Source organism: Rhagoletis zephyria, unplaced genomic scaffold (genome assembly GCF_001687245.7).
Source record: "Rhagoletis zephyria isolate East Lansing unplaced genomic scaffold, Rhagoletis_zephyria_1.1 Rzeph_scaffold_00006, whole genome shotgun sequence".
NCBI lineage: Eukaryota > Metazoa > Arthropoda > Insecta > Diptera > Tephritidae > Rhagoletis > Rhagoletis zephyria.
The window spans coordinates 214,958-241,257 of NW_016157090.1; the positions used below are offsets into that span (position 1 = coordinate 214,958).

The 26,300-nt window shown below is 37.2% G+C and overlaps 2 protein-coding genes across 8 annotated transcripts in view; one reads left to right on the plus strand and one right to left on the minus strand.

Moving 5' to 3' along the window:
* The first annotated feature begins 504 nt into the window (after nt 1-504).
* spdi (sperm antigen with calponin homology and coiled-coil domains split discs) lies at nt 505-25,050 on the plus strand. 6 transcript variants are annotated; one of them, XM_017634450.1, is made up of 12 exons: nt 505-687; nt 18,964-20,006; nt 20,087-20,227; nt 20,463-20,639; nt 20,843-21,775; nt 21,851-21,994; nt 22,071-22,239; nt 23,168-23,316; nt 23,625-23,756; nt 23,832-24,036; nt 24,240-24,514; nt 24,605-25,050. In XM_017634450.1, the coding sequence occupies exons 2-12, from the start codon at nt 19,233-19,235 to the stop codon at nt 24,692-24,694; spliced, it is 3,189 nt and encodes a 1,062-aa protein (XP_017489939.1). In that variant the 5' UTR covers nt 505-687; nt 18,964-19,232; the 3' UTR covers nt 24,695-25,050. The 6 variants fall into 6 exon arrangements, with proteins under 6 accessions (XP_017489939.1, XP_017490064.1, XP_017490004.1 ...); XM_017634575.1 differs by having other exon boundaries at nt 505-673; nt 18,948-20,006; XM_017634515.1 differs by having other exon boundaries at nt 505-673.
* Vlet (COMM domain containing 10 protein valette) overlaps nt 5,198-26,300 on the minus strand; it is a 64,689-nt gene continuing 43,586 nt past the window's right edge. Inside the window, exon 3 of one of the 2 annotated variants that reach the window (XM_017636322.1) lies at nt 5,198-5,820. The gene's annotated coding sequence lies outside the window, so the exon portion shown is untranslated. Of the gene's footprint in view, nt 5,821-16,230; nt 16,291-26,300 lie in introns of those variants that run through there. The other variant, XM_017636248.1, reaches the window with a different exon arrangement.

Here is a 26,300-nt window from a genome sequence, read left to right on the forward strand (position 1 = left end):
ATACTCCACTTGAGTATGTTTTTGCTATTTAGGAAACAACTGGTCGGCTTGCAACTACTAATTGGCCTATTTTGGAAAACTTGCGGTCTTCAGATTTAAGTAGCGTTGTAATGGATCCCTCTAAAAATAATAGATATTGTAAAGAAATTTGTAACCGTCCCAAAGACTTAAACCGACTTAAACCCCTACCGTGCTTCGGTAAGGTTTTTTGTTAAGCAAAGGAGTAGAATTTCAGGTAAATACCAATTTTTTTATAAAAATTTTTCGTGGATCGCTCCTAAATTACGAAATTGGAGATTTTGTGGATTTTTTCCTAATGTAAATCAACCCAGCTGGCTATACACATGTGGCAATACCGCTCTCACCACCGATGTCGGAGCTGTACCGCGCCAACACCAATACAGGCACATCCGCATGGTTCGGCTGGGAGTCGAGTTGCAAAGAGCATATTTGTATAGTGTATGTCTATATGTATATAGCTGGATGCGGGGACTGTTGTCTGTTGTTTAACATCCAGCGAGTACTCCACACGCTTCCACCGGATATCGCCGTGTAGTCGCAATGTAGTTGTTGGATAAGCGAGCGGTTGAGCGGTTGTGTGAACAAACGAGAGTAGGTCGTACGGTCGATTTTATTGTTGATCATGACGGTCACGCATTGCGCTACACATAGAGTACTAAATTACATGTACTTTTGTTTGTATATAGATATCAGTGTTGTGTTTAATTTTGTTGTAAAATTGCTGTCGTGCTATTTGCGATTGTTGGTGTTTCTCGCTTGTTGTTTGTGTTTTTGATTTTGTATACCGGTTTATTTTGCTCGTCGCCGAGTCGTCGCCCGTCTCGAGTAGAGCGAGTACTCAAGCAAGCCAGCAACGGCAGCCATTCGTTAGCGCTTACCCATATTTAACTTACTACGATTTTCAGTGTTTTTCTTACTTGTTTGCTTTACTTTGCTTGATATGGGGTTTTTCTGCTTCATTTTCGACGATCGTGTACTCATAAAAGACGAAACGTCAAAGCGTCTGACAGTGCAACGCCATTCAATTTTGTGTGCGCGTGTTTTTCACTTGTTTTTTCCCTTGCTTTCGGGCGTTGTTTCTTACGTTCATTGCGTTCGGAGGCAAAATGGATATTTTTTATGCTAATGAAGTGTTAACAAATTCTTAAAGTACGCAATTAAAATAAATAAATTTTATAAATTGAAGCGGTGAAGATCTGCAAGTGTCAAACTTCTCATATGTGTCAATTTTTACGGCAAAAATTAAAAAAAAAAAAGATTCAAAGGGTTGCGAAAATTACTATCTACATAACATTTAAATTGCGAAATGTTGTGTGCGTGACATGAATGTTGACACACGTAGGAGGGGAAATAGTGAATGAAGCCGCGTCATGCAATAGCAAAATACTCAAGAGTGCTCAATGTGTAATTCATAGAATTGCTTATTTTGCCATTATTCTATGGCATAGAAAAAATGCATCATCTGCTAATATTACACATAAAATTATTCATTAGCTTTGCATTCGTTCATCAAAGTTTCAATAGGGGTATTCTCTGAGTCTTGCAAAGCCCTTGCGCGGTGCACAAATTGCACGGATTGCACGGTAAAAACCGGATTACGCATGGGAAGCCTTTGCAAACCGCGCAAACCGTGCTTTGCAAGACTGCGAAAATACCCTTAATGCCGTATTTTAACAGCCACCCCACGATCAAAGAAATACTAGCAGAGAAAACAACAACCCTCCCTAGACACAAACGTCCTATATGTATACACAGAGAAAAATATGACGCATGAAAAGTTTCTGGGCTATGGGGTAAACAGACGAAAAAATTAAGAAAATTCCATAGAGATTTTATGTGTAAATTCTTCTTGAATAAATAGACAATGAATTGAAGATTGTATGTTTTCCATGTCTTCTCAATAGATGTTCTAGCCTAACGGATGCGAGTACGACCTTTTAGTCGTGGGTTCAAATCATGTGGAACGGGCCTTGTTTCTTACTTTTTTATTTTTTATTATTTTTGTATTTTTTATTTTATTTTACATACATAGTATGTATATTGATTTATTTTTATTTTTTATCTCAATTTTGTGTTTACGCTCTCGCTGCTAGTGCACTAGCTGCTACAGAAAATATTTAACAAACCTGTGTAATAGTGTTTCATGAAAAATACTTCTTAATTGTATGTGATGTATACTTCAATTTGTTGAAAAGTTGTTCTTCTTACTTTCATGTGATGTCTTCTTGAATTTATCTTAAATTCATTGTAATTAATAGAATACGGACGGTAAGGCGACCACCGTAGCCGACTAGGTAGAGCTGTAAACTGCCAAACAGAAAGTCACGGGTTCGAGGACAGGTCGGCGTGAACTTTTTTTCAATTTCTTTTTTTTTTTTGCATTTAATTAGAAAACATTATAAAAAGCAAAAGATTTGTTTTTGATTTTATTAAAAAGTTTTTCCCTCTGGAAGCATGAGGAATATCTTCTTAACGGAAAACCGTAGAGATATGTATCTTATTAGTTTTGTTCCATTTTATTAGGTGCTTTTTTCTCTGTGTAGTACGCACTCTATATTCTGTTCGCTAGCAATGTGACAACCCCATGTCCACCTCTCCGCATACCCCACCTGCCGTGTGTAGCAGTGTTGAGGGTCGAGCTGAGCTTGGCAGCTACAAATTACATAAATATATACATACATATGTATGTAGATGACATATACATACATACACACATACGAGGAGCACATGACATGTGACTACTGAGGTTGCCAATGAAAAATACTATAGATACATATGTACATACATACTTGTACATGCAAGATAACAAATATCACATGGAACTGTTAAAAGCTAAAAAGAAAAAAGTTAAATAGCCACAATTTTCAAAGGCGCAAACATTTGCCGGTACAGCTAAACTGAAAGCTTAGCTGTGTAATAGGCCAAATACACTGCACAGTATGTCTGCGCATCGCGAGTACTTTCACCGCAATGCACTTACAACGCAACTCGCCTTACACCATGTCAACAGACTAAACAAAAAAATACCGTCTTAAAGAATTTTACGAGAAATTTTTTATATTGCTCCATTTGTATCCGCGCACGTCTACACTCCACACCACAGTCGGGTCTCTACGCATCGGTGACTAAAATCTAAATTTTTGGATCCTACACAGACGGCATGTGAGACCGTCTATGCAGACATAAAACTGTGTTGTGTATTTGCCTAAAATTAAGGATCGATTTTCTGTTAACCAGTTATTACAGTTGCATATGTTTCTCTGAACCAAAGTTTTACAACTTAAAACTTTTTAAATTTGTCCGCTACATTCTGGAACATCTTTTTCTTACTTGTCGCATGGCAATCCAGTCACGAAAACATTAAAAAAAAAACTGCAAGAATTGCCAGTTGTGGTTTCTCTATTATGTATGTATATGTAGTCAAATCATCTTTCTCACACACAAAATTAGCAGTCCAATATCTGAAAGTTGTGGAAAATAATTATTTCTTTTTCACTTCATTTACGTAAAAATAAATAATCACTTCTGCGCAACAGCTGTGAAACAACAGCTGTCACTCACTCGCCTTTCGCTCTTCCTTGCCTTTTTGCGCACGCTCTTTTACTCGTTGAATCAAAGCTCATTGGCGATCATTATTGTTAATCGAGTCTATGTGTTAAAAAAAAGCACTAATACTGATGTATGAAATATATATGTAAACGTTGATACTCCTATATACACATTTTTTTATGCCAGTCACCTGTTGGTCTGGCCCTTCTCTTCTTCAACTGAGCACCCAGCTCGCTCATTCATATTTATACTTTTTTGTACTTATTTTTTATTTTATTTGCACTTGCCTATGGAGTTTCGATTACCAACAGCGCTTATTCGCATGCAATAAATATTTGAAGCTGAAACAAGTAAGAAAGTCTAAGTTCGGGCGGAGCCGAACATNATTTCTCTTTTCATTCTGATCATTTATGTATACATTTGTCTATATCTATCTCGATTCGTTTTGCCTGTTACAAACAACCGTTATGTGAACAAAGTTATAATACCCTTGTGCACAAGTGCGCTCGGGTATAAAAACAAATGCAGAAATTATGTGCAATCTTTTCTTTGCGCTTACCAAATGGGGAAATTTCGAAACTGTGCTGGAAAATTTTAATGAAATTTTCAAACTTAGAAAAAAGTGCATTCATATGTTATATATTTCGAATTAAATCGCAATCTAAAACAGCACTGACTCAGCTTTAGTTATGTATGTACAAATTCCCTCTGCCGTTTAGAGGCGCCATCGTAATTTAATGAGTCGATTATGGATTGCAAGGCAACCTCAGTTCGGTTGCCGATGGGCAACGCCACTGAAATGAAAATGAATAGCAACAGTCCTATAAAGTCCTATAAAGTTGATAATAATAGAATTTTTGGAGTACTAGCAACCAAGACTTGAGTGTATATAAGCTGAAGAAACAGTTGAAAAAAATTATTAGATTTTCTCAATAAACATTTCCGCGGCAACCACAAACAATCAGTTGCCAGNGTGTATACATTTTAAGTAAATTAGCGTCCTTAAATTTCGAAATATTGAAATTTCAAGCATATCTGAAATTTACCGTTATATGAAAAGCGGCCTCAAATTTGGCAAGCACAATAACCATACTNATTTCCGCGGCAACCACAAACAATCAGTTGCCAGCTTTCAATTGCCAGTTGCAATGTGTAAAGCGATTTCAGCCACTGGCACCGATATCGGTCCACAGTTTCCACAGGATAAAATTTATTGCTGTACCGTTTAGAGGCGCCATTGTAATTTAATGAGTCGATTATGGATTGCAAGGCAACCTCAGTTCGGTTGCCGATGGGAAACGCCACTGAAATGAAAATGAATAGCAACAGTCCTATAAAGTCCTATAAAGTTGATAATAATAGAATTTTTGGAGTACTAGCAACCAAGACTTGAGTGTATATAAGCTGAAGAAACAGTTGAAAAAAATTATTAGATTTTCTCAATAAACATTTCCGCGGCAACCACAAACAATCAGTTGCCAGCTTTCAATTGCCAGTTACAATGTGTAAAGCGATTTCAGCCACTGGCACCGATATCGGTCCATAACTGGCCGTTTCCACAGGATAAAATTTATTGCTGTCCAGCTGTCATTTATAAGTTATATCAGTGGCAATATTTGTGTGGGCTTTTTAATTCTTGATATAAGCATTTGTAAGATAGCTTCTAAAACGTATTTTTGCCGGATTTAATCCCTTAAAAAATTTAGGCAATGGACTATTTTGCATCCAAGCACATAATAACAAATATTTTAACAGAAAACGGCTCAATTTTTGCTTTTATATTAAAATATATATAATTTTGCCTCCACGAAGTTTTCGTACAATTGAAAATGTAGCTGCAAGATACTGGGTGGGCCAAATAAGACCTACCTACCTACCGCAGCAGGTCCATAGTTTGCCTAGCAGTGTGCGTAATCGCTCCATCTTGTTGGAACCACAAATTAGGATGCTGCTCTGCCGTTGCCCGCAAAAAGTTGTCAATCATTGTCAGAAATCGTTTCTGGCCTTTCATCCTCATTCTCGAACAAATATGGGCCGATAACTTTTTCAGTGCATCTGGATGGGTGTAACTGGTGCTGGTGTGTTGCCCTTGGATTTTCAAAGCCCCACAATCTACAGTTTTGCATGCTCATGCGCTTCATCCGATATCAAAACATTACCTAAAAAATCAATTTGTGTAGATAATAGCGTATTGTAGTCGTTGTTGGTGGTCTTGCTGTAAGTATCCATTATGACTTTCCAAGAGATTAACTATAACATGCAGAAAAAAAAAAATAATAATATTAAAAAATAAAGAAGTTATACGTGTTTATTAACATCGGTAGATCTTATTTGGCCCACCCTGTATAAGCTCTGATATATATTGCTCTTGAAGAGCGATCTCCATTGGCTATTTATATTCTAACATACATACAGTATGTATTTATTTTATTTATTATGAGTTAACTTGAAGATATAAACGTTTTCCTGTGGAGACGGGCAGTAAGCAGTAAAAAAGGAAGGAATATATATATTTATGGTTCGAAGAAGGAAAAGAAAATGCAGAGTGACAGGCGCCCAGCAATTCTAACAAACGGTGCTGCGGGTTACCGGAGATTTCAAAGCCAGGGAGAAATTACATAAAAACGATAAAAGGTGAAGATGTAGTGACTTATATCCAAAGCACGCTTAGTTAATGGCTTCTATTCCCTGCTAAATTAACTATCGACCGCAACATACACAATACACCAAACTTTAGAAAAGATACTCAACATCTCTTTTGCGGTTTTAAGGTCACTTTCAACAGCTTGAAACTCTTTATGAGTATTTTATTTCTAAAGCAGATTTCGTATAGAGTTATACTCTGTGGTAAGCTATAGAAATGAGATGACTTGGTTCATCAAAGAGTTTGTGTAATAACAAAAGCTTTTGATTTGTTTATCTACCATGAGTTTTTGAAGATATAGAACTTTTTACTTAAAAAATGGTATTTTAACCATAAATAGCGCTTCCTTTAATATTCAGTGCATAATTTTGTTACTTATGTCTTAAAAATATTAAAATTATTATCTGAGTTGTTTTTACGTTTTTCACTTTGAAGCTACATGTAACCCGAGGAGCGATCGATCGCTTTCTCAGATGGATAGTTGTAAAACTTGACCGTGGCTTTGTCACGCGTTGCGCAACTGATAACTACATTTACATACTATGTATGTATGTATATCAAGTTCTTGTTGCTTCGTAATTTAATATGACTCCGATGTTGCTGTTTGAAATGCAATATTTTTTTTTTATCCTCACATATTTTTCTTTTGTATTTTCTGAAATGATCAGCCATGTTTCAAGTACCTACTCTTCTGTGACTCATCGTTTTCATGGACGTTTTATTTTCTAGTTTCTTAGGAATTTTCCACGGCTGCAGTTTGTATGCAGGCATGTGTATGTGGCTGTGTGTATTTGTGTTTGTGTCTTCTATAGTACCACCAATATAATGTAGAGTGTTTTATAATTTCTTAACTGGGTATTATTCGTTTATAGTTTTTTATTATAAAAAGATTAAAATATTTTATTACCCTCCGTTGCATTGACAGTAACTATTTTTAAATATTTTTTTTCTTGTCGGCTCTACCTACATTTCAACGGTATCTCCGCCTACTTAGGTGTTTACCTTTGATATTATTATACGTTTACTGTCAATATCAGTACTTGTAGATATTATAAACTGCTTAAGCCAAATTTGGTGGTATTACATTTTCAAGTAATCAACTCAATCATTCATTCATATTACCAACTACACCATAATCCGCACGTGTTCAATTACCCGCTAAAGTGAATATTCACACAGATATGTACATACATACATTCATATGTATCGCTGTTTGCACATTTGTTGCTTATGTGGGTAATTTTTGAAGTGCATTATTTTTTCCAATTATTATTTTCTATTAATTTTACAGTGCCGGCTTTTGTACTACATAGTTTTTTGTTAAAATGCTCTCCTCATTTTGACATAAAAAATGGCTGCCTGTTTTCAACGATGAGAGCACGACTTTAATAAAATTCCCAAGATTTCTCCTGAGACAATCGTTTACTCAAATCACAAATTTCCCAGCTGTGTCGAGAGTGGCAAACAGATGCTACGAGTCTTATGAAAAAGAAGAAAAACAACCAGCGAAAAGGGAAAAGTAGGTACCTCGTCAGAAAGCGAGTATGTACTCCCAACATTCGTTGCTGTTATGTGACAAGGGAAGCATACGAAATATGTGCCGCAATGGCTAGCGTTGCCAGGTGCTCGGCATGAGAAAACGTGCCACTTTGTCTAGAAAAAAGGTAATTTAGTTCAAAAACTCGTACTTTTTCTAGTGTATCCAAAAAGCATATATTCGTACTTACTCATACATAGGTACAAATAATAATAATAGATTGGCACTTACACATATGTATGTTAGTGTTTGGCCGAGCTTCTCCTTCGATTTGTGGCGTGCGCCTTGATGTTGTCACCAAAGGGCAGGGACCAACAGTTTTACGCCGACACCGATTGTATTTTTATGAGAAACTGTTTTTCTACTTTTTTTTTCGATGTTGCTTTGACCAGGGAAGCGCCACTGCTTATCACTACACCACAGCGGCCGCTGTAATAGGTAATAGTAAAATTAATTTTGCCGCATTCGAAGAAGGCCCTCTTACAGCCAATTTCACGAAAGTAATTTAAGTGAAAAAAGATTTTAATTTTTTTAAATTTTCTTATATGGAAATTGACAGAAAATTAAAAATCATTTTCCATTTAAATTGCTGATGAAACCGGCTGTCTAGCTGTTAAAAATTTCTCATGCCCAAACAATTTCTATGAGCATACCGAAATAACGTTGTGGCAACGCTGAGCCGTAATAAAATCCGATTTTGAGAGGGCGTTAGGAAGTGAAGTTGGCTGCAGAAAACAACGAGTTTATCATTTTCATATTTCACACACAGTAATCGGACTTCTACCACATATTCGCTTTTTTGAGTAGTTTTATTTTTCTCGACAAGTTTTTTTTTTAATTTTTTTAATTTTAAGAGCAAAACTTTCCCAACACCAAGCACTATGTGATAACAAGAATGATAGAATACAAGAATTCGCATTCCCGGCGGTGATGAGAGTTCTCAATTAAAAGTAAACAAAGACGAATGGGAGGATAAATGAAACTGTCAAACAGTAAATTTTCTAAATATTCAATTTTTCGACAGGAAACGTGGTTTTATTGTGTTAAATTGTAAAATATTTGATTTATAAAAAGAATTATTAAAGAAAATGTTAAAAATCGCCGATTTTTGTAAAAGTATTAGCAAATTTCTGTGCATCTAAAGTTTATTGTTTACTTTTACTTGATCATTGTCAAAATCGACAAAACATAGTGATGTGATAAAACGAAAAGCTGGCCGCACTCCGCAAGGAATCTGACAAAATATGTTCGAAAAATATCTTATATGGAAGGAATAGTTTTACACTGTCAAGGAAAAAAATGCCAAAACTTAACGAAATTTTTAGAGACTTCAAATTTGTACTTTATTATACTAAAATTTAAAACTTTTTTTTTGCAGATTCTAACTAAAAAGTTTGCAATTTCGATGAAACGTTGCAGATTTTTTTTAAATTTTCGTACAAAGCTTTTCTAAAACCTGAGATCTTCCACAATTTTTTGAAGTCTACCATATTTTTTTTCACAATCTACCACACAGAATGTTTTTTAAATCCGATCACTGCAAACAAGTGCGATCAACAAAAAAAAAATGGTGTCTATTTTTTTGCATAAATCAATTCTTAGGACTCATACGACATATTTTTTTCTTCATGATTATATACATTAACTGTTCATATATACATTCCTGTTTTTATTAATTCCGTTGCATCTGTACGATCCAAAAGCAGTTATATTTCCCTCTCTGAATTTTGAGTTAGCTTAGTTTAGATCTACATAGGTGTGCGATATGTAACGACACTTAAGGCGAATATGGGGTTGATACATTCGTTGATTTTTTTTTCACTGTAAATCTCGTCACTTAGTAGCTCGGTAAGTAGGTGCATCATCGTCATGTAAAATCCACGAATTTTACCTCGAACACGGTTTTACTTTCGCAACGCCAAATGACGCCTACTCTGTAACCTGTTTTTAACCGTCTGTTCATTTGTAACAAATTCATAATGCAGCACACCACAAATGTCGAAGAAAATAATCAAGTTTACTTTAAGTTTAGAGCTACACTCCTTCATTCCAATTTATGCTCAGAATTAGCTTGTTCCAGCATAAGCAAAGCAATCTGTTCCCGGTACTTTTGTTGAAGAAAACTCAGCTTGTGAAACACTACGGTGATCTGACCTTCAGCGTTTTAAATATGCCGATCAAGAGATATGCTGAATTCGGCAGGCAGTAAAAACCGTTAAAATGAAGTTAAAAACGTCAACCTGGCAACGCTTGCACTGGCGGTCAGCAAATCACATCTGTCAACGCAGCATGGAATTGAAAAGCATTAATATGAAGCTATCTTTCTTTCTAGGTATGAATGTGCATAAAGAGAGTAAAATTAAAATCAGAGTTGTAACAAGGCACGAATTTATTCGTGCTACGCAGAGGTGTGCAGCGTAACATTGCAGGCGACCAGTGTACTGTAGGCCAACAGCATAAATACTAGCAGCACAACAGTAAAAAGTATACGAGTACATTGAGTTGACAGCAAGTACAGCCGTGGTAAGACTTGTTTGTTTACTTGGCAGCCGCTGCTATTGCCACCACTGCACTGGTACTGTTATCGTTCTCAGTGCATCGTTCAATCCTATATATGTATAAAGCAAGGTTTTCTTTGCAAGTGCCTGCACGAAGCATGGAGAATATTTTAAAAGCATGTAAGATAAATAAAAAAGAAAAGGCGAAGACTGAGAAAAGATTCTGAGGAAAAGCACCAATGAAATCGCGCTGCCTTGGTTATATGAACGGATTTGTGCACCTAAATACATTATCTATTAGCATAAAAGGTAGTTTATTCTTACATACATATGTACATCCATACATATGTATGTACACACAGTGGTGGAAAAATAAATAGGGACACGACATTTCAACAAATTTTTCTTTTGTTTATTCAATATTTTTTAATTTTTGTTTTATAAAAGTATAGCTCATTATCTAACAAATCCATATAAATTCATATTTCAAACTTTATGCAAAAATTATAAAAATTGTGCAAAATTGCATCTACATTTTCAACTTTTTAATTAGATTTTTTAGATTTTTTTTTTAGTATGCAGTTTTATAACCCATTAAATTTTAGTAGAACAATGTGCAAGTTTGAAGCTTCTAAAAAATCGCGTAGATTTTTGATAATTTTTTCCATACAAAAAAAATTGTCGAACATACTTTGTATGGAAGAATACGTGTTAAAAAAAATAAAAAAATGCCAAAAATCAACGCGATTTTTTAGGAACTTAAAACTTGCAATTTATTCTAATAAAATTTAATGGGCTATAAACTGCGTACTAAAAAAATCTGATTAAAACGTTGAAAATTTAGATGCACTTCTGCAGAATTTTTATAATTTTTGCGCAAATTTTTAAATATGAATTTATATGGTTTTTCTTAGATAATGAGTTATAATTTTATAAAAAAACAAAATAGTAAATAGGAAGGAATAGGCAAGTTTAAAAAAATTTCGTGTCCCTATTTATGCTTCCACCTCAAGATTGTACTTGATTTGATATCAGGAAGCTCTCTTGAAGTTCTCATAATAAAAGGATGCTAATTTTTTCACGGCGATGTCCTAGGAAAATCATGCATCCCTTTCTACATGCCAGGGTAATGCAAGGAAGAATTAATGTTTTAAGCTCGAGCGGAGAGCGTAAAAATGATTAGTTCGCTGTTTCTGAGATGCATGCTAACAAGCGTTTGATTTCTTATTAAATAACTGGCATCTAAAAATGGAGCGCTTAATTGAAACCTTAGTTTTTTTATGACCGATTTTCCGACTGGGTGATAACCTAAATACATATGCAAGTCTGTAAGTGACTTAACAATGTGAACCACTAAGTCACGATCGTATTTCAGTGCCTCCAAAAATGGTTTACATAGAACCAGTCGCAGCTAACTGTCGACATTGGAGTAAATGGATCTGAAGTAAATAATGTTATCTGACAAATGAATGCTCGTTTCTAGCTGCAGCGTAAATAGTGTGTCAACTTCTGCGGGAGCTACAGAATGCCCTTTACTGCTACGAGTTGTCTATGACTAATGGTCGTCTCCATCACAAAACTGCTGCTTGTTGCTTAACTAGTTAAAAGAAAAATAGGAATATGTGCCCAAGAGAAAAACTCGAAAAAGAAAACAACGAAGCTACTTAGAAGACAATTAACAACAAAAGTAATAAAACCAAAGGAAATGAGTTCAGCTCACCTGATAAATATGTACATACATATGTAAGTGTGTGTATTTGTTTGCGTACGGTTGCCCTGTAGAGAATGCTATTAGATGTGACCAGGATAGCACCCGTATGCTTTGCAGCTCAGCTCAGTAATTATTCCGCCTTTATGTATGTATGTATTTCTCCGTTCATTCATTCTAACAACTAGTATTTTTAAAATTGCAATATTGTACGAATTGGCATTTGGCAGTCTTTAAATATAATATTGCTCCTGTCAATAAAAATTTGTTAGTAAGTTAAGTACTGTCAAATTTTTAAACAAGCTGCCTCATTGAGTTTCCGTTTGACAGCCATTGAAAGCAGACAACCTGCGGACTGTTACATACATACCTCACACAGCATATTCTCGCAAACTGACACAAATTTCTTTTTAGGACTTTCAAGCAACCTATTATTTAGAGGTGGCTACCCAAAACAAACATTTAGGTTAATGTGTTTCTCTGAGGTAGAAGGTTAGAAGACGATTAGGGAAACTTTCGAGAATTTTAGTATTCTCTACAAAAAGAGGACTTAGTTCTCAATATACAGCCTTATCATGAATATTCGGTGAAAAATTTCTCCGGCGAAAAATTTCGTCCAACCAAATGGTTCACTTTATCATGAATGTGGAACAATTTCGGGTGAACGGCATTGCACATAGAAATTTCAAAGTTGAGATAACCGCTGTCAAAGCCATTAAATACAATTTAAATTTCGAGCATACGTGCGAGTATCTCGTACATTTGTGAAAATTTAGCAATTGTTTTGCGGTTTTATGCGTGCGAGTGACAGTTATATCACTGGTGAATACGGTATATGATAGTGTGAATATTTAACGTACAATAGGTGAACACTGTATGGGCGAAATGTGAACGAGTTCACACGAAATTAAAATTCATGATAAGGCTGATAAAGAAAATGGTTAGATATCTAATCGTATTCTAACCTTGAATTCTAGTCGGTTTCTAATGTCTAGTGTTTTTGTAATCGTTCTATAATCGAATTCTGACATTGTTCTCTAACCTATATTAGAAATCTTATGTAAATTCAAAATATATCTCTAACGCCAGAGACTGTGTTCGCTGGGTAAAAAGATGATGGCTTTTTGAAATTAACCCTTTTTGTTTTCATTTAATGCTATTTTTTTTGCAAATCCAATTCTGTAATTTTCTCTACTTCTCTCGCTTTCGAAGTGTGCGTCAGCGCGCGGAAAGACCGTAGNCAGTCATGTGCAACACCTGCCTTGGCTGGTGCCACTTTAGGGCATGCTCTGGTCTGCGCACCACGCGATATTGGACGAGGAACTTCGAGGGCCCGTGTTGCGCTGCTCGGTCGCAGACCACAACTGCGACGCCTCCCGCCACCACCTCAGGGCGGCAACCACCTCAGCAGCGCACACAGCCAACTGCGGCACGAACACACACATCCCTCACACCCCGCATCACCACACGTCTCCGGACCACATGAAGGTCCTTCAATTTAACTGTAACGGGCTTCAGAGCAAGATCGTAGGACGCAGTGGACGAAGCTACAGACGGTACAAAATACGGCACTTAGGACAGCGACCGGATGCCTCCTGATGTCACCAGAACACCACCTCCACGATGAGGCGAAAATGCTCCCAATTAGGCAGCACAACACGATGCTCTGCAAGCAGTTCCTGGTAGCCACAAATGTGGCCACCCAAATAGACAGCTGCTTGCAGAGGAGCCCTCGCCGAGGCACGTCAGGAGGCATCTATATGAACTGACGGACGAAGTCCAGAGGTTCATTAAGCAGCCTCTGGACCCGTCAGCTCACAGACAGGCCCTGAACGGCATTCACAGGGACGCAGTCTCGAGTTATGTAGACTCAAGACCTGTGAATGCCGTTCTAGGCACACAAACACCGGACATTGACGCGACGGAGCTCCATCTGCCTCGGGAGACCAGAACAACAATAGCCCAACTTCGCTCGGCTACTGCAGCAGGCTAAACTCCTACCTGAGTAGGCTAAATGCGGATGTGCCGAACGATGCCCGGCATGCGGAGAGACCCCTCACGACTCGAAACATCTCTTCGCATGCCCGGAAAACCCCACAACCCTAACGGCGTCGTCCCTGTCGACCGACCCAATAGAGGCTCCACGCTTCTTGGGGCTGCCGTTAGTGGAACTCGACGACAACGACTGAGATAACAGCCGATCTGGGCGGGGTTGTTGTAGCCGCTACAACAACCGTAGTTTTCCCGAAGAGCCAAAAATAAATGCATATGTACATATATACATACATAGGTATGTATATTCGGCCGCTGTGGTGTAGTGGTAAGCAGTGCGCGCTTCCACTCCGCAACGCCTGGGTTCAAATCCTGGTCAAAGCAACATCGCAAAAAATACAGAAAAAGGTTTTTTCTTAACGGCGGCCGTCCGTCGGCAGGCAATGGCAAACCTCCGAGTGTATTTCTGCCATGAAAAACAGCTTCTCATAAAAACACAATCGCCGTTCGGAGTCGGCGTAAAACTGTAGGTCCCTCCGCTTTGTGTGACAACATCAATGCGCACGCCACAAATCAGAGGAGAAGCTCGGCCAAACACTAACATATGTGTAAGCGCCAATCTATTATTAATATTATGGGTTTTTTTAGTTTTGAGCTGGAATTAAATCTCAAAAAAAAAAATTTGAATAATAAAAGGCAACTTCTCGCTCTAATCCGTCCGCTTAAGCTCGCTTAGAAAATTCAATTTGCCTTTAAAAAAATATTTTTTAATTTTACAGCGAAACTATTTCGATTTCGACGCATTAAAATAAAAAAGGAATAAGCGATTTTTATTTCAATATTTAGCGCCTGCTAGACTAGGCAATGTTTCCAACTTTTGCACACAATTCCCTATCAAATTGAGAAAGAGAAATTTATTTCCACGTGTGAACAGTCGGAAGACCTTTCTGATACATTTCGGAAATCTGTTTCAGAAATTAAAATATAAAATATATTACAACATGCTCGTGCTGCACTAGCAATTTTTATTTCTGCAGCAAGTACTGTAAAACTGATCGAGTTTTGCCGTGTGACACAATAACGCTTTATTTTGAATGAAACAGCAGAAATACTTTTCATTAATTATTTTTCGGAACTTAATTGTTTAGTTATGAATAATAAATTAATGTTCAAACTGAAAATAAGGGTTATTATAACGAAGAGAAATAATCAACAACCGGCAAAGCGGCTCTAGGTTGCATTTTAGTACCGCAGTAGTAGATTGTCAGAAATTCATTCGCTGAGTGAAAAGCCAAAAAGCGTTTTCCGAAATTGTCCATGCAACTCGCTTTTCGGAAACCAAAAAAAAAAAACCGCTTTCGAAAAACACTTAACAAGCAAAGTGTAACTCATGCAACTGCTTTCTGATATTTCTCATTTTGACAGCCTCGAAATGTGTTGCCTTGTCCTCGTTTTGATTATGGTTCCTTCATAATAAAAAAAAAAAAAAATGTTAAAGCAGAGCGAAATGTGTGCCTGTGAGGAAGAAGTAAAAGAATATTAATTAAAAAGAAAACATAAAATATATGTATTATGGGTATTCATCTAAACGCTTACGTGCCTCGCAACCGCGTAAACTTCGTAAATAAAATGTTAAATTGGATTTTAGAAGGTATAGTAAATTTACAAATGACGATGAATAAAATTTTAACAAGCCCCAAAAAGTTTTTATAATCTATAAAATATTACTAGGTACGTCATCCTTTATTATTGCATCGTGAGGCTAGCGCGCTCAGCCACTGTTTCTTTCTGAATCAAGAGACAATTTTATAAGCGTAAGCATACCACTTTTTTCGCCATATTGCAAATGTTATCTTGCACAAACATTTTGATTTGTTTTTTATCTTTCCGTTGTACTTAGAGGCTCTTTTCTGTTTCTTTATTATCTCTTTATTTTTGCCTTGTTCGTTGATGTGGGCTTCATTTGTTATTTTTTGTATGGCAAATGTTGTTGTTTTCTTTATCGCTCGTGAATCAGCAACAATACACGAGTACCTAACTATCTATGCAAATACTTGCTGTAAGCGTTCTCTCTCAGCCCCTAACTTTTCTGAACGTCAGCAGGTTTTTGATTAAATATTCTTAACACAACGCGGCCGCCTTCCTTCCTTTAATGCTGTGCGTTTAGTTTACATATTTATTTATTTTGAAAAGATTACTATTGCCTTCCTGTGTGCATAAAAATTATGAATTGGCAAAATCGCTAGTCTTTTGTGTTGAAGTTTTGTTTTGTAAATAATGCGAGGTTTTGAAGATTCCGATGTTCGTTCTTTTGGCGATGGGTGCTTGATATATCTAGAATCTCGGAAAAGTAAAAATGAAAATATTTACGATGCAATTAGGGTTTTTTAAATAATTTTTAGAATGCGAAAAACATATTTTTTTAGTTAAAAAAAAAAAATAAAATACAATAATAAAATTATAAATTTTTTCATGATTCCTTAAATCATCTCGTTTTTTAAGTTTTAACATTATTTATTTAAGTTTTTTAGTATAAGTTTTTTAGAATTTGTTTTTTTATTTAAACTTTTTATTCATTTATTTTTATTTTGTTGTATAGACTTGGAAGCAAAAAAATTGATCAGCACAAACGAATTGTTTATAGAATTTTTTTTATTTAAATTTTGTTTCGCACATGCATTTATGTATGTACTGCATACTACTCCATAGTCCAATTTAAAAAAAAAAAAAAGAATCTGGTTTTCTGTGCTTAGCTTCGAATTTTTCAAATTAATATTTCTTTTAATTCAGCTACGTTTGTTTGTTTCAAAGTTCTCGAGTACAATTAAGTTATTGTTGTGCCTTGATTAACCCATTCAAAGCGAATACAAACACTTGGCATTCATTCTGATAACTGATTCAGAAGCCAATTAATACGCTTAATGCAATTTATTCAAACAAAATACGGGTGAACTACATATTTCAATACAGGGTGTTTGAAAACGTTGCCCGTAGGATGTAAAGTTTTTAAAAATTAAAGGGTTTTAATTTACTTATTTTAATTTTAATGTTTTTGTTTTTGCCAAATGAAAATCTTGGGACACTACTTCTTTACGAGTTTTGATCACTTATTTTTTATTAATTAATTTTTTTTTCCAAAAACTTTGAAAAAAAATTAATAAAAATGTAAAAATTAAATAAATAATATATAGATAAATATTTGTATTATGGTTTATACCAGACCAAGGCAAATTCTTGTAGTTGTAGTAATTCTGTAGCAAGTTTGAAATCAACAGATTTGATGTATCTGCTTATTAGCTCAATAAAGTGATGGAAAATACCAAACGATACACCCTGTACAGAAATATATATGTACATAGAAACCTGTATGTAAATACGCATGTACATACATAGTATATCTTCAATTAAAGCAGTAACCACAAACTGCAACGGATTTCCTTGGATTAAAAACAGCCTTTAGTGGCTGTGTGGTGTACAGTTCTTGCTTGCATTCATTCGGTTTTTTCTTATATTTTCTTTCTTTAGATACCACATTTTGGGCGAATGGTACCTATGTTACTGTGGCATGCAACACTGCTTTAATGCAGTTTTGCGTGTCTGTCTCAGCGCCAGCGACGGCAATCAAGCCAATGAACAATCGACGCTTTGTCCCCTTTGGCTGTCGGCTTGTCGATTTGTTTGCATTTTTATACATTATTACCCCCCTTCTACTTACTCAATATGTACATACATATGTATGTATTTATGCTGCATACTTCCCCCACTGTTGCATTGATCGTCGTCACAGCGTTGCATGCTGTTGTGCATTCTACCTACAGTAGCGTGTCGGATGGTAGCTAGCCGAGTGATTGGCTGGTGGGATCGAACAGCGAATTTCACTTTTTGCACAAAATATAAGACACATATTTATGTATGTATTTTGCTGTTAAAAGTTAAATGTTAATTGCGCTTAGGACTGTTTTCATCATCTCTGGTTAATATTAAAAGCATCGACATTCACGGTATGTACATACATACAGTTAGTTTGGTTAAAGTTAATAATAAAGTGCTGCTGGTGTGACGCTTGCGGTGACCGAAGAGCATATATGTATGTATTCATAAATTTTTTCGTTACAAATTATCATCTTTGTTTAAAAATTTGCTAGAAATAGATATTGAACGATTTTATCGAAATTCATCGTTTTTTGTCGATTTTTTTTTTAACCTTATCAATTATGCCTAGTCATTTATCGATTCGTTGTAAATATTTATCCTTTTTTGACGATATTTATCGATTTTCATCAATATTTATCGATTTTCGTCAATGTTTATCGATTTTCGGTATTTACCTAATTATTATTAAAGATTATGGGTTGATATTTATATATTTTTAGTGGTTATTTAGTAATTTTTGTAGTATATTGCCGTTCGTTTGTCTTACGAATTTATTAATATCGCTATTGATCTTCGTCTATCGATTTAAGTTTGTATATCTGTATGCTTATCGTTAGGTTTATCGATATCACTATCACTTCTGTAACGATATTACCGTAATTCGATGCCGATATTCAGGTCCCATTCGCTCTCACTGAGTTCAAAGCAATGGCCTACGAATTAACATTAATCTGTGTAAGGTCACATGCTGTTAAAAGCTTCGCCATGTTGGCTGCCGTGAAAATTTCAATTTCAATACATACATACATATTTATATTAAAATATTCTATAGTTTGCTGAAACAACTGCTTCTGCTATCAAGGAGTACCCAGCACGTTCGAATTCTGTCGAGTACGCTTTTCTTAACTTTCTACTAGATTTCACATTGCTGCATTTTTATGGTATTATTCATAAAAAAATGAAATAGATTTAAAGAGCTCTATAAAGTGACATTTTCATACAAATTTTCGATTTAAACATTTTCGAGTTAAAGTCTTCTTTAATTTTTTTATGAATTTGGCTGTTAGTTTAATTTAGACCCGAAACGACTGTGAACGAATGCAAGGTACAAATAATTTGGAACAGTACTTTTTTTTTACAGTAAATGCGAAATGGAACTGAAAGTAGCAAAAGTAAAAAGATAATAAATAAAAGACCGAAAAACTTTGAGTTAAGTGTATAATTAAGAAAAACAACGAGTTCGGCGAGAACAAAAAAAAAATACATTGGACAATTACCGTCGTAACCGACTAAAAATAATTACGCGCCTCCGCAGCGCACCAGCCCGAAATTCACCTCCAAAAAACCCACACTTCCCAGCCCCTTTCACGTCTCCTACATTCTTATAAATCAAATACAAAAAAAAAAACAATGATCAAATTGAAATCGTTGTTCCGCAGAGGGCAAGGACCCTCGGGTTCCTCGAAGCACTCCTCCTCATCGAGCAACCGCCACAAATCGCAGTCCAGCACTTCGCTGAATACGGTCGGCAGCAGTCAGGAGCCAGCAGCGGCACAGCAGCAAGCAGCAGCCGGCGCTACCGCCTCGTCCGCCACTTTCTATCCGCCAATCGATCCGGCCACGGAGCGCGGCGTTGACGTGGGCGACGGTGAATTGAATCTTGTTGCACCATTGGCAGCGCGTACGCGCAGTCGCACACCCGAAACGCTGCGCAGCGCGCACAACAACGCCATATCAGCGGTGAACAACGCTAATACTTTGCCGCACAAGAAGCCAAAAGTTGCCGGCGCAACCAAGAAGGGTCAGAAGCAGCCGAAGCAATTGCCCGCCAACGCGGGCGCGCAGCCTCCACAACCACCACCACGCGCCGATATCGTAGTTGCCGCCGCACCAGCTGGCAATGTAATGACGACAATAGCTGCCGCGCCGGGAAGTCACAATTCCGCGGTTAATACAGCGGCCACAGCAGTCGCGGCAGCAACAAATAATAATTACACAGGCGGTGAATTGATTAGCAGCGCAACGGCTGCTCAGGCGCCGCTGCCAACGCAACGTGGTGTCACCGCAACAGCAGCTGAAGCGGGCATCGATCTGTACAAGTTGAACGCGGCCAATTATCAGCAATTCATCAACAACGAGCAACTATTGCAGCAACAACAACAACAACAGCAACAACTATTAGAGGTGAGTGAGCACTTTGTGAAATGAGTGTTTATATGTGGTTACTCAGAATTGGATATTTATTTATTTTTTTTTCGTTGCAGGCTAACAACAAAATGCAGGATCTGCAAGCGCAGCTAGAACGTATGGGGCATGAGAAACTTTTACTGGAAGCGCGTATTGCCGAATTACTGCCGTACCAGAGTGAAGTCGCCAAGCTAAAGGCGGAGCTGCATAAGATGCAGGTAGGTGGGCTGTGGGGTGCAGTGAGTGGTAGTTGGAAACTCTACTGAAAACTCATCGAAGTCAAGGGCCACCGAAGTCTTACAAAAGTTTCTATTTTTCGTTTTTGCGCCGTGTGCTCGGCAGTGATTTACAGTTGTTTAATTGGCACATGCGAGCTATGAGATTCAATTAAAACTGGCACTCGTCATTTTCTGCTCACATGCAAACCATTAAATTAATTTGTCTTTCTCACAGACCCAGCAGGAGAAAAGTCAATTGGAGGTGGCAAATCTCAAGTACGAGAATGAATCGTTGCGCAATCGCTTGCGTGATGTCGTCAATTCGCCGTTATCAGATGCGGAGAAACATCAAATCATACAGGATTCCCAGCGTTTACACAGTTCGGCGCCGGCATCGATTGCGCTGCCAAGTGTAAGTTAATGGAAACAATTCGCCAAAGAGATCTTGTTTGGAAAATAAAATTTTATTAATAGAAGTTTAGCTAATTTGCTCAGTTTTTGATTTATCAAAAATTTATGTTCAGCTTCTTAATGACCGAGAACTTATATATGTATGTCTAGTTTTCAAATGATTAAAATTGTACGTGTGTCTCCCTTTTCTCCTTTTCTCCCCAGTTCACCGATAACGATGTGGGCACGCCCTGTCTCACGCCCGACTGGGACAAACACTCGTCGTCTAGTGAAATCTCGGTTGCCTGTCTGCAGGATAAGATCATTCAAATGGAGGAGACGCACTACTCCACCAATGAAGAACTTCAGGCCACACTCCAAGAGCTGGCTGACTTGCAGGCCCAATTGAGTGATGCACAAGCGGAAAACGAACGCTTGGCCGAGGAGAAGGATGTGCTTTTTCAGACACTCTGTCGCCAAACGGAGAAACTAAACGATTCACGCACCCAAATCAATACGCTACGCACGGAAATTAGCTCCTCTGAGCGCGAACGTAAACTACTCGATCTGATTAAAACGTCGCAGGAGGAACGCGAAGGGATACTCGTCAAGCAGGAAGAGCTCAACGCAGAAATGCAAGAGTTGCGTCAGCAATTGGATGCTTCTATGGCGGACTGCACACGCGCTCGTGAACGCAACGGGCTGCTGGATTCCACCGTCGATGCGGCAAATGCCGAACGCAAACAAATGGAACAACAGCTAGCGCAGGCCAAAGAGGAGATCTCCCAGCACAGCATCGAGATAAGCCGCTTAAGTACGCTGCTGGAAAATGCACGCTCCAAGATCGAGGAGCTGGAACAAGATTTGGCGCGTGGCGAAAAGACAGATTTAACCGATTTATTGGATGCGGCACGCAAGGAGAAAGATGCGCTCGAGGAGCGTGTGGCCGAGATGCAGGATCAGTACTCGCGGAGTCAGGCGGAGATAAGACGTTTAAAAGAGCAGCTTTCCGGTGTGACCGAGGAGTGCAAGGTGGCCAAGAATAATGCGAAGTGTGCCGTCTCGCATCTAGAATATCGGCTGGAGCAGTTGCAGCAGGAGAAGGACAAGCTGAGTGGCGAGCATCAGCAGCTAGTCGAGAGCACCGCCGAATTGCAGGTACGTTTTATGCAGAAATAAAAAAATTTCAAATGTTGACTTCGATTGCATTTGTCTGATTGGTTGACCTAACAGGTGCAATGTAAATGCCACTTGGAAGACAAGCAGCAACTGCAGAATTTACTCAGCGAAACGCAGAAGCATTTGGGCGATGTGGAGAGTAAGCTGAACACGACCGAAAAGCAGCTGGAGGAGGAGGTGAATCTGCGGAAGCAAGAGGTAGGCGAAGAATTATAAAAAAGTTTGTTCAAAAATTTTTTGTGTTAAATTTAAAAAATTTTCCCATTCCTTTCAGGCGGAGGAATGGCAACAGTTCCAGTCGGATCTATTAATGACCGTACGGGTTGCCAACGATTTTAAGACTGAAGCGTTGAGTGCACGCGAACAGCTTGTGCTTGACAATAAGACGCAAAAGGAGAAGATACGGCTGTTGGAGCAGCAAATCGACAAGTTGACGAAGCAACGTAAGTGCCGCATACAGTCAGGGTCAAATGTAAGTGTACACCTTGTTCTAATATAATATTCACAATTATTTTCATGGAAAATTATTTTCATTAATATTTATGAAAATATCGTTCATTCTATAACATAAACCATATAAATCAAAGTTTCACACTTTATGTAAAGTTCACAAAAGTTCCAAAAATTTTCATCAAAATTTCAAAAATTTCATTCAAAATGTCTAGAAAATTTGCTAGTACACAGTTTTGTATACCTTTCAATTTTTTCTTCTATATAACGCGTGATAAAAATCTATTTTTATATGGAAGAAAATGCGCAACTTCCTCCACAAAACAAATCTAAAAAATCAACGGTAATTTCTAGCGACTTGAAACTTGCACTTTGTTTTACTGAAATTGAACGGGATACAAAACGGCATACCCGAAAATTTTTTGATTTTTTGCGAACTTTATATAAATAGTTGACTTATATGGTGAATGAACTATACTATTTTCATAAACAAGTAATTTTTAAACAAAAAACAAAACCGAATTAATTCTCATATACAAATTTAAGATAATCGTAAATTTCTTCATGATCCAATGATCAGATTTAAAACAAATTAGTATGGGACCACCTGTGAAGTAACACCTTTCTTTTAAAAAAAGAATTATAGAAATCAGTTAACGTGGTCCAAAGTTATGCGGTAATATACATAAAAATAAAAAATAAAATAAAAATATTTCGACGAATTGATAACCTTCTCCTTTTTGCCAAGTCGGTTAATAATTATTGAAGAAAATTGTTCAAGAAAATAATTGTGAATATTATATTAGAACAAGGGGTACACTTACATTTGACACTAACTGTAACCTTGATTGTCCTATTTATTTTACTACTAGCTTTTGTTTTTGTTCACATTTGTGTATTTCATACTTTCCTACCATGCAGAAATGCAACAAAACGAAACACAGCAATCAGTGTTGAGCACAGTCCAACAGGAAATGGCTTCACGACGTAGCAAAATCGGCAGCAGCTTGAATCGTCAGGACTCGCGGTTGTCGGTGAAAACGCTTATCGAAAGCATTGAAAACAATAAAGTAAGGATAAAACGATGATTAAGATGCATTTGCAATGAGGCGATTTATTAAAAGGCGATAATCGCCTGCAAAATTTGACTTGCTGACTACTCGACGAGATTTTTGTTTATCAAAGTTGAATTGCCCAAAAAATCGCCCCATGTAAGTGCAGCTTTAGTAGCAAGTTGCGATTCCATGTCCTCGCCACATCCTAACGTAATAGAAAAGTGGTCGGTCCTCAGTCAGACAATTGCTGACCTCCGAGTATATTTCTGTCATGAAAAAACTATAGAAATGGAAATCTAATGATTTGTTTTTGCCTTTTCCAGCCCAAAGTAGAGGAGGCTGAGTCACATTACAGCTCCACATCCAGCTTAAATAGCGCCGCGCCAGATATAACCTCCAATTTGCTGCCGACAGCCGGGAATACGGGTGTTACAAATACCGACTGGAGTGAGAATGTAAGCGCCGAATGAAACGTTGCGTTTTCACTTTTTACGAGTATTTACACTACTTTCTTTGTGAACTGTTTTTAGATCCGTCTACAGACCACAGCAACGACACCAGCCACCAACACAAGCAACAGTCAATCCAATAGCTCAATTCCTTCTAAAGGCCCATTGCGTGAGCAACAACAACAACAGCAAGCATCGCCAGCAGCTACAACGCATTCTTCCTTAGTCTCTAATCTACATCATTTTAGTGGATTGAACAATGTGACCGGCAAATCCCTTATTAGTGGTAAGTAAACCGGCACGGGAGTAGAGAAACGCCCGAAAGAAGGCCTAAGTTCATATACTTCGGCTAGAAAAATTTGAAGTGCACCAACTAATTTTTGGGGTATCCTTAAATCACTTAAAAACTTAAAATTTCTTTTTTTTTGACTTCAGTTCAACTTTTTCTACATTTGGTTATCATCTTCATTTATTTTCTATTTTTTGTAGGCGAACGCAAAGATCCTTTGAATATGCTGGCGAAAAATGGTGGCTCGAAGCGAAATGCACTGCTGAAATGGTGTCAAAATAAAACAGTTGGCTATCGCAATATAGATATAACGAATTTCAGTTCGTCTTGGAACGACGGTTTGGCGCTTTGTGCGATATTGCATTCCTATCTGCCAGATCGTATACCCTACGACACACTTAATCCGACAAATAAGCGACGTAACTTCTCGTTGGCGTTTGCGGCGGCGGAATCTGTAGGCATTCAAACGACGCTGGCAAGTATTAGCATAAAACCTTTACATAGTCTGTATATGTGAATAGACTAAATAAATATTAATTTGGCTCCTTTTTCTGCTCTTCAATAGAACATCAACGATATGTGTCAGATTGAAAGACCCGACTGGACGCAGGTGATGACCTACGTTACTGCAATTTATAAACATTTCGAGACGTAGGTGCAGCAAGCTTGCATAATCAATTACTTATTGAGCTGAGACGTAACGTTAATGTATGAACCTGGCACTTTTAATGCGCTTTTGTTACCCTGCGTGCGGCGGCTGCTGCTGCGTGTGCATGTGCTTTCAGTCCAACAAAATAAACGAAAATGGGAAAATATTAAGACTTAATCGCAGTATAATGTAGACTTACAAACAAAAAAGAAGCACATTTAGTGGCAATGGCGTAACACATACACTTTAGTATCACACTCTTGTTCCATAGATTATTTTATTTTAATTTTTCATTTTTATTATTGTAATTACTTTACACATATTTAATTTATTGAATAAAAGCAAGATTAATGATTTATTGATTTGAGTATAGCAACAATGTTGCGAAACTTTGCTGCAAGCGCTTCCTTGCTGTGCATGCAACATTTTCTTTTGATTTGTGTTTAGCAACTATGTTGCGCTGCTTTTCTGTATACGTTTTGCTAGAAACATTGTTCTTCGCGCTTGCTGGTTGTTCATGCGCGCCTGGTAGAATGGGCGTGTTCGAAATTCAGGCAAGGGCGCGTATGGAAAGTTCACATTGTCAATACAGGGTGTCACGTACTGATTGAAAATTTATTTCTTAAGCTTATTTATTTGAGCAAAATAAATTTGGAAGTTTACGTTGATAAACTGAAGGGAATTTAGTGTTGGGAATATACAAATTGCATGGAAATTGCAGAGAAAAAAACATGAAACGCGTAAATAAAAGATGTATGCATTTAATAGGTGCATGAGAAGTAAAAAAAATTACAGACAATTCTAACGGAACTAGGTAAACAAATAATAAAGACTGAAGTACTTCGCGAATTACCATGTTTCTGCGACGCATCCGTAATTCGTTTGGCAGTTCCACTTCTTGTTCTTGTGTTTTGCTGTGAACACCCGATGATGGAGAAAAAAGTAAGTTAAAATAAAGATTTAAATTTATTTATTTTTAATTTTTTTTTTATATTAATTCCAGGTACTACAGAAAAAATTTTTTTCGCCATTAATAAACCCGCAATTTCAATGAAATTCCGACAAAAATTACGGAAGACAACGATTTGTTCGTAATTCGCAAGGTAATTGAGACTGAATTACTTACAAATGAGGTGATTCGCTCTCAAAATTTTTTATGGCGAATGACGTAATTCGTAGGGTAATTGGGGTCACAATTACGAATGGGAGAGCGAATTACGTACCGTGGGAACGTACTTTTGTAAAGTGTTCTTACACGACATGTATTTGCGTATATAAATAAGACTTTCCGACACATCCCTGCAGCAATACATAAATAAATTGGCGCTTACACATATGGGTGTGTTCAGAAATGCATCCAGACAAAGCATCAGTCTCTTTTATTTTCAACTTATAATTTATGGAAATTCCTTGTTAACAGAACTAAGTTCCAATTCTGAACGCACCTAATGTTAGTGTTTGGCCGAGCCGCTCCGATTTGTGGCGGCGAGCGCCTTGACGTTGGTGTTACTAAGGAGCCTGCAGCAATAAGGTGGCCAAATTTCCGAAAAGTACCAGTACTTCACCAGTTAAAAGATGTATGCTTTTTATAAATTAAAGAAGCAACTTTAAA

Bases quoted from the DNA above. Each gene is read 5' to 3' on its own strand.
- spdi (XM_017634450.1), top strand. From the start codon at position 19,233: ATGATCAAATTGAAATCGTTGTTCCGCAGAGGGCAAGGACCCTCGGGT. The intron at 20,007-20,086 runs GTGAGTGAGCAC...TTTTCGTTGCAG, and splicing joins AACAGCAACAACTATTAGAG to GCTAACAACAAAATGCAGGA. The intron at 24,515-24,604 runs GCAAGTATTAGC...GCTCTTCAATAG, and splicing joins TAGGCATTCAAACGACGCTG to AACATCAACGATATGTGTCA.